The 13,376-nt window shown below is 35.5% G+C and overlaps 1 protein-coding gene across 24 annotated transcripts in view; it reads left to right on the top strand.

The window, feature by feature from the left end:
* PICALM (phosphatidylinositol binding clathrin assembly protein) overlaps window positions 1-13,376 on the top strand; it is a 100,168-nt gene that overhangs the window by 81,050 nt on the left and 5,742 nt on the right. For 13 of the 24 annotated variants that reach the window (XM_043580021.1, XM_043580022.1, XM_043580013.1 and 10 more), the window contains 3 exons: window positions 184-207; window positions 1,618-1,677; window positions 3,188-3,292. In XM_043580021.1, coding sequence (XP_043435956.1) covers window positions 184-207; window positions 1,618-1,677; window positions 3,188-3,292 — 189 coding nt within the window. The remainder of the gene's footprint in view (window positions 1-183; window positions 208-1,617; window positions 1,678-3,187; window positions 3,293-13,376) is intronic. The other 11 variants (XM_043580024.1, XM_043580025.1, XM_043580007.1 and 8 more) reach the window with 1 other exon arrangement.

The following is a 13,376-nucleotide window of genomic DNA, read 5'->3' on the forward strand; positions in this document are numbered from 1 at the left end:
CTAGTAACCTTGATAGTGTTTTAGTTTAGGTGTTCTTCCATTAGATTTTGGAAATACAAGAGATTTTAGGTAGTTAGTGAATGTACATGTGAACTAAAATGCTCTGTGTATTTTCTGTTGTGTAAGTACTTGTTCTAATCCAGTGTTATTGCATTATGTAATTGTTCTTCCTGGGAAAAACAGAATGGCATGCATTTTCCACAATACGTAAGTGACCAAAAACTAGCCTTTTTGCAATAAATTGGCATGCTATTAACCACTGCTGTAGCCGAATCTCATAACCTTCTAGCTATTACTTGTTTTCACATTCAGATTTTCAATGTGCCAAAAATTCTTTCTAGCATCTACTGATTTCATGGATGTGTTGCAGAATTGATTCTGATGGTGGCATGGGAAATACAGATTTTTTTTTCTTGCTTAATATTCTGCCATTTGCTGCCAGATGGCTGGGTGTCTGTGTGTGTATCTGTGCTGCCACTATGCACTTGATGATTTCTGAATGAAGGGAAATGTTGATTGTGGTAATGTTGACAATAACAATTGCATGAAATCTTACAGGCTTCTGCTGTACTTGGCAGTTTGTCTACTGCTCTTGCAGCTCTCGGTTTTTAAGTAGGGAGAGACCAATAAGTCCTACATGCTTACTCAAATACTCAACTTTTAACTGTTCACTTTAGTTATGCTTCATTTAACTTCTCCATGCATATGTTCAAATTGCCATAAAATTTCAGTTATTTTTTATGTTTCAGCAGTGTTATTGGTCTTTCTCCTGTATTCAGTTTCAGTTTTCATTATAAGATACACACAGGGAATGTTGTTAAGACAGCAAATATATCTAAAATGATTTCTGTGCTCAGATTGTATATTTACAGAGCATGAGTTAAAGTAGGAGGAGAAAGGGAACTTAAACATCCTAGGGCTAGGTGGCTTTTTTAAGCATTAAAGCGTAAACAGATTTAAAAATGTATTGCTCCTCCAAATTGGTGCTTTGCAGAAGATAGTTTAAGTAATTTATAGAGTAGATTAGAAGGAATGCTAATGTACGTACTCCATGTTAAGAACTGTGTGCGTCATAGAAATAGTCCTATTCAGTAGTGTTTTGAAATCTTGGGGCTCTTTGAAAAGAGTAAATGAGGTCTTTAGAAACTAATTTTTTGGAAGATCAGGTTATTATTTGATTGGGGATCTTTAAAAATTATTTTTTCTTGCTCAAAAAATGAAGTACCTAAGAAAACATTCAGTAATACAACTTTTTCTAGGTAAACATTTTTTATGCTACTGATAGTGATGGACTTTAACTTTTAGAATTTTGAATATTTTTTAAAATCTGAAGATTTTTAAAGCTGTAAAAAGCTCATAGAAATTTTAGATCACTGTTGTATCTACGTTTACATGGTATTTTTTTCTTTCTAATAATTCTGCTTTTCTGCTAATTTCAAGATACTCTTTTTCATTGAGCATTAATTGACACAAGTTATTAATGATCACAAGTGTCACATTTAATCACAGCTGTCTTAGCAATTCTTTTTAGTGGAACCACAAGCTATTAATTCCATGTACTCAGTTGACACACATAAGTTATATACATCCTTGTTTATTTTTTCTCCACCATGTCAGGCACCCCCTGTAATGGCCTATCCTGCTACTACACCAACAGGCATGATAGGATATGGAATCGTAAGTATCTTTCTAGACACATTTTGAAAATAGATTAATTCATGTTTAACATGCCTTTATACAAACTTAACTAAAAAAAGCACTTAGTGCCACACATACTCTTAGTGCTTAACACAGAATCTTACAGCATTGGTTTCATAAATATTTCTAGAATAGTCATTATACAGCTGATATTGTTTATGCATTTTCCCAGTATTACTTAGCTTATTTTTTCCCTCATAACTTTGCTAAGCATTTTCTACTTCATTACAAACTCATGTAAACATTAATTTTAACTCCAACCGTTTATGTGACCTTACATTGATACCATTGAAGTCTTATAAAAACCTTAATACTGTAGGGGAAGGGCAGGAATTACATTTGTTGAATTGTATCGGGGCAAATTCAGTCCAGTAAAGGCCAGAGAAACTTTCCTTTGACAGTGATTGCTACCATACAGAAATAGTCCTTTAAACCTTTAAGCTGCCTGCAATCCACATTGTACAGTGCCTTTACTCTCCTAGCTTTCTTAATATATACACTCACTTAGATAAGAAATGGAGGTAGTGGCTTCAACCCCACCCCCACCCCACCCCCGTACATGTTTGAGGTACTGTTACCAGTAGGAGACAGCACCACCTTCCTTGATATTGTTACTGCGGCCTCTGTGCTACTTCTTTATTTACATCTTCTGGAAGTAGCTTGTTTCCCACATATGAAGAAGTTTCACAGCTCTTGGATGGGTGGTTACTATAGAAGAAAGGAGTGTGCACAAAATCTCGCAGGTTAAAGTGAAGCTCTTGCTATAAATAGGAATTTAGTTCAAAGGTTAAATAGAACTTATGGAAAGATAAGACTTCAGAGTATGGCATTTTAACCAAAATAACATAGTGGTCTGTGTATGTTCTGTTTGGTCACTTACTTATGCTGATTTTATACCATGGAGTGGTAATTTTTAAAGAAAGAGATGGTTGGTTGTGATTCTGTTTTCAGTTATAGAATGAACTAAACTCTTCATGTGTTATTTAAACCTCTTCTTGGTTTAAACCTCTTCTTGGTTCTCCCTAACAGTAGCAGAAATAAAGTTAAAGAGCCATAAAGAGTATACCTCTTCAAAGAAACAACTATATTCACTTGTGATTACTTGCATAATGATGTAAGAACTTGATCTAATATACAAAGGCAGTTTACTTTGAAATAGCTTCACTATTTTACAGTTTTTTAAGTTTTCCTGTGTCTAAAACTGACAAATTTGGAAATTTTGGATTGGTTTGAATTGCTTTGTCATACTGTAGTAAGATTTATGTTTTTCTTAAATTTAAGCTTTTTTTTTTAAAAACAAACTTTAGAAGTGAGTGCATTAAAGGCTTAAAAAAAAGCTCTTAAGAATTTGTAGCTGTATTTACAAGAATTTTTCCTTTGAGTTAAAGCAAAAGTACTAGTATTTTTCATTATTGACATCCTTCTTGTGTACTACTTAAGGAAGATGTCCGTCGACATCATTTAACTTAATATTTTTCTATTTTTTTAGCCTCCTCAAATGGGAAGTGTACCTGTAATGACACAACCAACCTTAATATATAGCCAGCCTGTCATGAGACCACCAAACCCCTTTGGTCCTGTATCAGGAGCACAGGTATTAATGTGCCATATGTAACTTTTAATGTGCTTGATGTAGAAAGAATATAATACTAAGAATTCCTCTTATACAACTTGAGAAACAAGCTATTAGTGTTTTTTCCCCATTGATGGTGGATGTTGTCTTGTTTGCCTCTTTATCATCTAAGAGCTTTTAAGAATATTATTTGGAAGGAAAGCACAAGCAGATTACAAACATTAAGGATGAAAAATTCTTGATAACTTGTAGTTGGTCAATCCAGAGGGTGGTTTTTCTGAGATTAAGGAACCTACTTTCTGTTCATGATTCTGGCTTGCTCTCCTTTGTGATCCCTAGAAACTGAGCTCTAGTGCCTTGGTTTGAATGGTGCTACACGAAAGATGTTGCCCTTGAGATGTTTGTACCACAAGACAAGTCTACAAAAAAATGTGAATGTTATTTTTTTTATTAGATAACTTCCTGCCACTGAGGATTGTATTTAAACACAAACTGGTGGGGGTGGGGGGTGGGGTGGGGAGGAAGGCAAACAAAGAAACAAACAAACAAAAACTTGAAATGCCATGCTGACCTAATTTCTTTGAAGGAGAGACTTTTCAGATGTTTCATAGACCCTCTCCCAGGTCCTGAAATTTCACCCCAAATACTCTGTTTTTCATCCCATTTTTGTTAGCATTAGAGGAATCTGGATTTTTTGTTTTGTTTTGTTTTTTGAAAGTTTCTCCTCATTATGGGTAGGAGAGATATGAAATTTGTTAGTCCCTTCTTTCTGGCATACCAGTGGATGAGACACTCAGGAAGTGATAGAATTTTTTTTCTATCACAAGGGGATCGATCCTTTTGTTTTTCAGCCCTTTTGAAGAATTTAACTCATTTCATAAATTAGCATCTTAGGGAGCACCAGTAACTTCGGATGGGTAGTGAATTTCGTTCTGATTAAAAGGTAAAATCCATGTTCTTTGCAATTCATATATTTACCCTCTTGCCTCTTTTTTCCATGTTAAAGTGATCTTCCTGTTTGTTTATCAGAGTATTTACCATGAAGGTTGCTGGGAGTAAGGGTACTTGATGCATCCATAACTTTTTTATAAGTCACTTATTTCGTATGTATTTGTTTTTATAAGATGGATTATGGATATGTATACCTTTCTTTCCCGTCTTTTACCAGTAGTAGGCCTAAGTACTGACTTAACTTGCTAAAGAAAGAAATATATTAGATTTTGATAATCTTTTAAAATGTTGATGATTTCCCTAACTATTGGTGTAGATGCTTTCTTGAGATTATGTCTTCCTCATGTCATTTTGTTTTTCTGTTTTTTCTTTTTCAGTTTTTTTCTTTGTTATCTATACTTTTAACTTCAGATATGTATCATTTATTTAATTAAAAAAAAATTTTAATGTTTATTTACTTTTGAGAGAGCGAGCACGCAGGGAGGAAGGACAGAGAGAGAGGGGCAGACATAGAATCTGAAGCAGGTTCCGAGCTGTCAGCACAGAGCCCGACGCAGGGCTTGAACTCATGAACTGTGAGATCATGACCCGAGCCGAAGTTGTTGGATGCTTAACCAACTGAGCTGCCCAGGGGCCCCAGTATCATTTATTTTTAAAAATTACTTTTATTTTTTTGCTGATTGGACTAAGTGATTAGCACCTGAAATGTACTTAAGAGAAAAAGCTATAGTCCAGAGCTATACATTTACCAGGAACTACTGACTACAGTAATTTTTTCCCTGATGTGTGACTAAACCCTGTATCCCCAGTCTGGGTCTTATCTTGCAGGCTCCTGTCTCGGAAACATAATACATCATAACCTTAAGCTTGGATAACGCCAGACTGTTTGCAGGCACTTACTGTTTCACCCTCTTCTCAACATAATACCTAAGGTGGATGGGCCGACCATCCTATTTTTCCGATAGAGAAAGCTGAGACTTGGAAATGTTCTTCAGCCAAGTAAATGGTGAAATGCAACTATCCCCAGGAATCCCTCATTTCTGGTGCAGTGCTCATTTGTATCAGTCTGCCTCTGTACTAATGGGACTGAGTCCATGTGGTTACTGTACTAGCATGTAGCACTGAACCACTCTGCCAATCTTTTGAGTTTCCTGCTGGATTATAAACTACATTTACACATTTCAGGATATAACTACTATAAATGTCAAGAACATCTATAGTTGTAGGGAATGCTTTCAACCTTACTGAAACATTTTGTATGAATTTTGCTTTTTTAAAAAAATATATGGTTAAAAAAATCATAGTAAAAATCTACCTTTATAAAAAGTGCTGACTCCCTAGCATCTGCTCTTAATCCAGGTTTTGTATACTGTTGCCTTCTAAAATCCACATAACACCAAAATATGCAAACATGAAACATCAAAAAACATGCTAGAATTTTCATGTCATGAAGAGAGACAGTGGCAGAACTACCTTTTCCTAATCAAATTATGTCGAAAGAGAAAAGAAATGAGAACATTAGAGCAATAATGCTCTATTATTGCTGATAATAATTAAATGATTTCTTCCAGTTAAGAAATCAAATTTGATGTGAGTACTTAACTTTGAATATTATAGATTAAAGAAAGCACATAAAGGAAGCAAATGGATAACCAGGAAAAAAAATCAGGTGGCAATGAAGTGACTCAAAAAAGCTTCAGTCAGTTTGAATCAGTTGAACCGCAGAATCCTAAATCTTTTAATGTTACTTTTAATCCCTTTTCTCCCTTTGTTCTCCAGGTGTCTCATCACAAAGCCCTACTAATTGTTCCTCTGCTGTCATTAGATCCACCCTTCTTGTCTTCTGCAGGGACCCTTAATCTCAGGTTTCTTTTGCAGTAGTTTCCCTGTGTATCTTGCCTTGTAATTTAATCTATTTTATAAATACTCCAGTAATCTGATATGGCAGTATTTTTAGCGTCTTATCTCCATATTTAAAAATATGGAAGTGAATCTAAATATAACAACATGTGAACATCCCTTAGCTTTCCTTCTGGCTTAACAGCTGCCTCACAAAAGTCTCCATATTTGTAACAGTAATAGTCAGTAAACAGAATATTCAGGTTCTTCAATTCCCATGCCTTTATAGTTCTCCGTAAGTATCCAGTTTTCTGCTGCTACTTATTATCTTTGCCACAAGGCCTTTGTCTGTCATAAAGTAGATTTATTCTTTATTTATTCTTTAAGTTTTTATTTTAATTCTAGTTAGTTAACACATAGTGTTGTATTAGTTTCAGGTATATAGTGTAGTGACTCAACAATTCCATACATGTCCCAGTGTTCATTCTTCACTAATTCTGTAGTCATCTCTCATGCCCTTTCAGTACTCCTGAGATCTAAAGTTCTTTTCCTTATCCTGTATTATTTTTCTTTATAGAACTTACCACTATCTAACATCTGTTCATCTGTCCCATCTGTCTGTCCATCATCCATCCGTCCGTCCGTCCATCCATCCATCCATCCATCCAGTGTAACAAGAGACTCCTGTAGTAGATTGTAAGCCTCCTAGAGGCAGGCTTCTATGTGGCTTGTTTACTTCTGTGTCCCTGGTTCTTAGAATAGTACCTGACTCGTAATAGTTTTGAACATTGTCAAACAAGTGAATCTGGTTGAAAAACTTTCCTTTTCTATTGTGTAACTTACTTGTTCCTCATTGACCTCTCTTTTTACTTACTTATGACCACTGTAATAATTTAGAGCAATGTTTAAGATTGGTTTAATTTGTTAGCTAATGGTTATTGTAACCTAAAATATTTGACAACTGTCACCTAAGGAATGAAGATACTTTTAATTTCGTGATTGATTTTTTTTAAGTTTATTTATTTATTATTTCTGAGAGAGTGAGCGAGAGCACGCTCAAGCAAGCACACAAGTAGGGAAGGGGCAGAGAGAGAGGGAGACAATCTGAAACAGGCTCCAGACTCTGCACTGTCAGCATAGAGCCCGACACAGTGCTCAAACTCATGAGCCACGAGCCGCTGTGGCTCCCCTATGATTGACTATTTTTAATAATTAAAACAATTAAACTATTTATGTCTGAAGTAGGTGAGTTTTTTTCATGTTTTAGTTTTTAATTGTTCTTAGGTAGTCCCTTGAATTAATTTTGTCCATTCAAATGCTAGCTGTAACCAGATAGTTACATTTTTAAATTTTTTTAACGTTTATTCATTTTCGAGAGATGGAGCACGAGTGGGGGAGGGGCAAAGAGAGAGAGAGAGAGAGAGAGAGAGAGAGAGAGAGAGAGAGAGAGAGAATCTGAAGCAGGCTCCAGACTCTGAGCTGTCAGCACAGAGCCTGACGTGGGGCTCGAACTCAAACAGATTGTGATGTGAGCCGAAGTTGGACCCTTAAATGACTGTGCCATCCAGGTGCCCCCCCAGAATAATTTTTCTTAATGAATTACCTTTCAGTTCTCTCATTATTTCCTCTGCCCCTTTTTCCAGTTGGATTCCTACTTACTTGAAGACCAACACCATCTTTGTACGTGGTAAATGAAATGGTAATTTAAATGTAAAATGAAATCCCATTAAAATAGAACCTTTTAATCAAATCCCAGTACTACACCTAGTGCCAAAAATCTTTCCCTGCTCCTTGAAGTGCCTTTTTGAGTCCTGTTACTCACCCAGTACGTTACTTGTATCTTCTGGTCTTGTGATTATTCTAAATAAAGTTAATATTTTTGAGAGTATCTCAGCCCTCCTAGATATGTTCATCTTATTACATTTAGTGAGCCATTCCAAACAATGTGTTCTGTGTCCTACATTATATCTAGGTTATAAGTACTGCATTAGTGCCTGTTAGCTAATACTTTCCGGATGGCTGTTAGCTCAGACTAGACTATTCTGTTCTTTAGTATATTGTCTTTAATAGACTACACTGTAGTATTCACTATAGTAGTGAAATTATGACTTTCTATACACTTACCCTGTTCTCATCTCATTTTTTTGTGCAGGCTTATTCTGTATTTTTTAGATAGTTTTCTGTAACTGTTAGTTGTTTAAAAAGATGGGGATTATGTTCTGTTTCACGCCCAACACTGTAGCTTAAAAAAATACATATGTGTTCTACATTAGTGCATCTTCCTAGATGTTTGACTACATGGAAAATACCAGCTCCCTGTGGTTAGTGATTTTTTTTTTTTCTCTTCTGTGCTTCCTCTCAGTTTTATTCACTATTTAATGGCTTGTTACAAGTGTGCCTTTTTGTTAACTAGAGTAGAATGGGACTCTTACACCTTCTCTTAATGGTGTTTTATGTAAATCTTACTGATACTTACTGGTGTATACATGGAAATGTCCATTGCTGACCAGTAGTTTGTTAAACTTATCCTGCATTGCAATATGCAGCTATTCTATTAGAAGCATGGAGACAGTTAATGTAGTTAGTTTCAGTTTTCTTTTGAAAGTCATTATGATGTGAAATAACACTCTTTTATTGAATATCAGGCAGTTTAGATGTTGTTGAAGATCCTAAGGGCGGGGGGTGGGGGGGGGAGGTGGGCGTGAATGTTGTGTTAGTTATGTTCTTATCACTTCCTTGTATGAGAAACTCACTCTGATTCCATACCAATCTATTTTCCCAAAAGCAATATGAAAAACAGAATGTTACACTTGGGTATTTAATTTTTAAAATAGCTTTTAAGAGTTTTATTGGTTTTGATTGGTATTGTTATATTTTTGTTTGTTTTTTAAATGGAGGCTTGCCAGTTTTGTTTATGGAGGATATGGCTAAAGATGCAAAATGGATGCTGTGTTTTGTTTGTAATGGCCAGTTTGGCCAATTTTAAATAAGTCTGACATCAGTTAAGTGTCTGAAAGGAAACAAAGGCTTGTTGTGAGTGCCTTTTAGCCTTCTAAATAGGAACACTGTTAGATATAGGAATAATTCAAGTTTTACAAAAAGTTGCCTTTTTAATGACTTTCTTGTGTGTCAGAATTAGTGACTCTTTTTGTTATTGGGGCTTAGTTTCTTTCTCTTTTTTTCTTTCTTTTTTTTTTTTTTTTTAAACTTTCCTGGTGCATTAATTGTGGGTGTTGGCAGTGCCTCTTCTGTCAACTGATCTGTCCAGCTGGATTTCTGTGAAAAAGGCCTTTTGCCTTGTCAGCAGTGTGTTATGCTCATTTATTCTTGCCTGGTAGACTGTAAGGAAATTTATTTTGGGAATTGGGATTTAGCACCATAGGTGAGAGTGGTTCTGTAGTCCCCAGGGTACACGTGAATCAGTCAAAAATTTGAGGAGTCCCATCTGCTGACAATTGAAGATATTAAGACAACCTGTAGAGTAAGACCTTCTTACTGGGTTTTTGCTGAGGACTTTCTTTGTAAAAAGGAGAGCTCTAATTTCTTGTCTTGAAACCAGAACATATTCTTAAAATCTTGAATGACTGTAAAGTTCTACAAAATCTTCATGATGAACATCAGTGACCATATACAGCACTGTATAGATGAAAACACAACAGTTTATTGACTGTTTAATATTTACTAGAGAAGTCCCTTTTAAAAAATTATTTCTCTACTCTCACTATAATTTTTTCCTGTATGTTAAATATAGCCATAAGTTCTAGCTAAGTTGAAATTAATTGGGATAGCAGATTTTAGAGAGGAAACGAAGCACCTGCCTTGGTGTCAGCAGATCTGCATTTGAGTCTACTGTTAAGTGTCCTTAGACTGCCTGTAACAAGGTGGACCACAGACTTGATGGCTTAAAACAGAAGTGTATTCTCACAGTTCAGGAGGCTAGAAATCTGAAAACAGGGTGTCAGCAGGGCCATGCTCCTTCCAAATCCTCCAGAGTAAGATCCTTCCTTTCTTCTTTTCAGAGGGAAAGATGTAGCCCCAGTCACTTTTTGGTTGGCACTTCAGTCTCTGCCTCTGTCACATGGCGTCCTCCTGTGTCTGTCTGCATGTGGCATTTCCCTCTTACAAAGACACCAGTCATTGTATTAGGGCCCATTTTAACGACTTCATCTTAACTTGATGACATCTGCAGAGACGCTGTTTCCCTAAGGTCACATTCAGAGACAGGTCCTGGGGTTTAGGTCTTCATGTTTTTGTGGGAGGACACAATTCAATAGTGTCACCTTCTCACTAACAGTATTTCAGGGCAAGTTGCCTAAGTAACTTGCATGGACCTCAGTTTCCTTATCTGTAAAATGGTAATTTTACCTTGTGTACTTTATGTTTGCCACAAGAATCAAATAAAAATATTTGAAATTGACTTAGGGATGTGGAGGTTTGTTGTTTTTCTTTGTTGATTATTATAAGGAACTTTTTTGTTTTTAGAAGGAAATTTTATAAGGTTGCTTCATATTCAGTGCTTGTCTCTGTTTCCATATTCTAATTCTAATACAGTTTATATTTCTTTCCATGCATTACAAGTAATCTTGATTATAAATAATTCATATTTCATTACTTTGAAACCTTAATTACGACTCACTATTGTCTGACAACATCAGATGTAAATACGCAGGCATAGGCCACGGTGGTGAGATGGGGAAGTCGGGCTGAGCACAGCGTGCTTTAGGGCATTGATCGTCCACATGTGCAGTGTACTGTGGACATCGTTAAGAACCAAGATACATCATTCTTCAGGACTGTATCAGAAGCACCTTAATTGGCTCACCATTTATGGAAGATAGTGTTACCCAGAAGTATAAAACTTTAGTTTATAATAATTGAAATATTTGTTTGGACCAAATAAAAAAACTACTGTGTTTTGGGGGAGGGGTAAACTTTTTTGTGGAAATTCAATATATATTGAATTCAATATATATTCAATATATAAATTTTTAGTGGAAACTCAGTATATAAATCAGGCAAAAGCAAGCTCATATATGGAAGACAGTTTGGAAAAACTTTTTTAGCCAAGCTGAAGTGCTGCATTTCCAATAAATGGCAAATAAGTAGTACATTATAGGCACATTTCATTATTTTGTCTTCTGGCACCAGTTGACATAAACCTTAGCTTTTCATTCTCTTTGGTTTTTGAGGAGTAAGAAGTTGAAATCTAGTAGGAATCGGCAGTGAGCACTTATTTCAACTAAGTTGAGCCAGTGTTCTGTGATGCCCACCCATTAAGTAGGATTTTAAAAGGACTTCTCTTACTCTAGGAAGCACTTATGATATACAGAATATGTTTATTTTTAGGTCAGTTAATATTTTCTCCCAGAGTTTAGGAAATCTTGTAATCTATTTCCCTTTCTCCAGTTTGGTTTTCTTTAACTATTGGTCAATGTAGGTTGCCCTAATTCTAATGAGATGACGTTAGATGCCATTTTGGAATAACGTATTGCTTCCGTATTAACAGTTGTAAATTATTATAGACTCTAGCAGTAGTCTGATGCCCTCAAGATGAGTAGTGCTTTGAGGGTGACAGGAGTAATGGTGGCATAACTTTGTGATATTACTGATGGGCAGAAACCCAAGGTGGGGTTATGTTGAGCACAAACCCAAGAAGCAGTTATCAGAGGTACTAGAGTAAACCTACAGGGCAGGCCCTCTACCTTCCACAGTAAAGAAATCCTTTTAGCCACACTTCACAGGGACAAAGGAGGAATAGCTTTATCTTTAATATAAAATACCGGAATGCAACACTGTATACTTATGTTCCTATGCAACTGGATTCAATTGCACCACTAGTGTCCTGGCCATGCTCTGTTCATATTCATATGTTCACATTATCCAAAAACAACTTCCTGTCCTGATGTTCTGTAACTCTGTGTTCAGTTTTATAACTGGTATTTCTGCCTCTGAGTGTTTTGATTGTACAGCATTATCGGGAAAATATTTTTTTTAAGCATGTAACCCTTAGTGTATGTATATTTATAAATTATATATTCCTACAGCAATATACAAAAATAGAAGTGTTAAATAGGTAAAAATTAAGAGAGAAGTTCTAGGTTTTATTTCTAATGTCCTACTTTATAGATCATTTTTATTTTTATACACAGCATGTTTTATCACCAAAAAGCATTTTAATTTAACATGTTATAGAATGCTTACTATGTGTAAATGGTTGCTAGTTTCTGAACAAGAATCAGGTAAAGTATATTTTCTCCATCTAAGGTGAGTATAATATGGACAAACAAGTGACTGGTTGATGGCACAATAAGAACGATTAGAGGAGAAACACAGAGTGTTGAGAACACAGTGGAAGAATATGAGCAACATAGATTCAGAGTTGGGCTCTTATTTAAGAATAGAAGAGCATTTGATTGTAGGTGTAATTAGCATTTGAGCTACTAATATATGCCAGGCAACATACTGGTTGCTTTATGTATGTTTTAATTCTCAAGATGGTCTTAAAGGGAGACACGCATATCAGGTCTAGATAGTCTAAACATTTCATTAAAAAGCCAGGATTAGATTCAATGCCATCTTTCTTCGAAACTCTGTCATCCCGGACAAAGGAAGTAATACCCATTTTTCTCTTAAGATGTTGACTTCACTTCTCCACCAAAGACAAAGTGAATCTCTACAGCATTGCTATTTGCTACCCAGGCTTTGGGGTGACTGCAGAATTCATATGGAAAGAAAAGATGTGGCAAAGTTGCTTCTTCTCTAAGAATTTTAAGCAGAGCCAATGATATGTTAGAAGTTTATCCTTCAATATCAATTCTTCACTCTCTCCAAAGCTTTCACTTGGACTAGTCTCTCTCTGAGACTGCTGTTATTTTCTTGTTCTAACCTGAAATTTTCTTTCTTTGCTGTTGGACAGGAGTCTAATGAAGGAGTAACCATTTTTGTTTTATGACATTTGGTGTAGCAGTAGAATTCTTAGTTTAAAAAAAACCTTTTAAGTGTGTTTGCCATTTATTAAAGATAACTTATGTTTTCTGTACTCTGTCTTTATTATACGAAACATACCTACAACCAAAAAAATCTTTGCTCTATAGATAAAAGCAAAAGTTTTTGATAACATTAGAATTTTTGTTTTCATGTCAACATTATTTTTTAAAGGTTGACTAGGGTGGAGGGAAGGGGTAGAAGAATTTCAGCTAAGAGTTACCATCATCAGTTACTTGTAAATCTTAGTGCTTCTGTTTATGTACTGCCCTTTGACTGCTTCTCAATATTTTATTTTCCTATAAAATGAGAAAGGAAGAGTAAGTAATAT

The sequence above is a fragment of the Prionailurus bengalensis genome, chromosome D1, assembly GCF_016509475.1.
Source record: "Prionailurus bengalensis isolate Pbe53 chromosome D1, Fcat_Pben_1.1_paternal_pri, whole genome shotgun sequence".
Taxonomy (NCBI): Eukaryota; Metazoa; Chordata; class Mammalia; order Carnivora; family Felidae; genus Prionailurus; species Prionailurus bengalensis.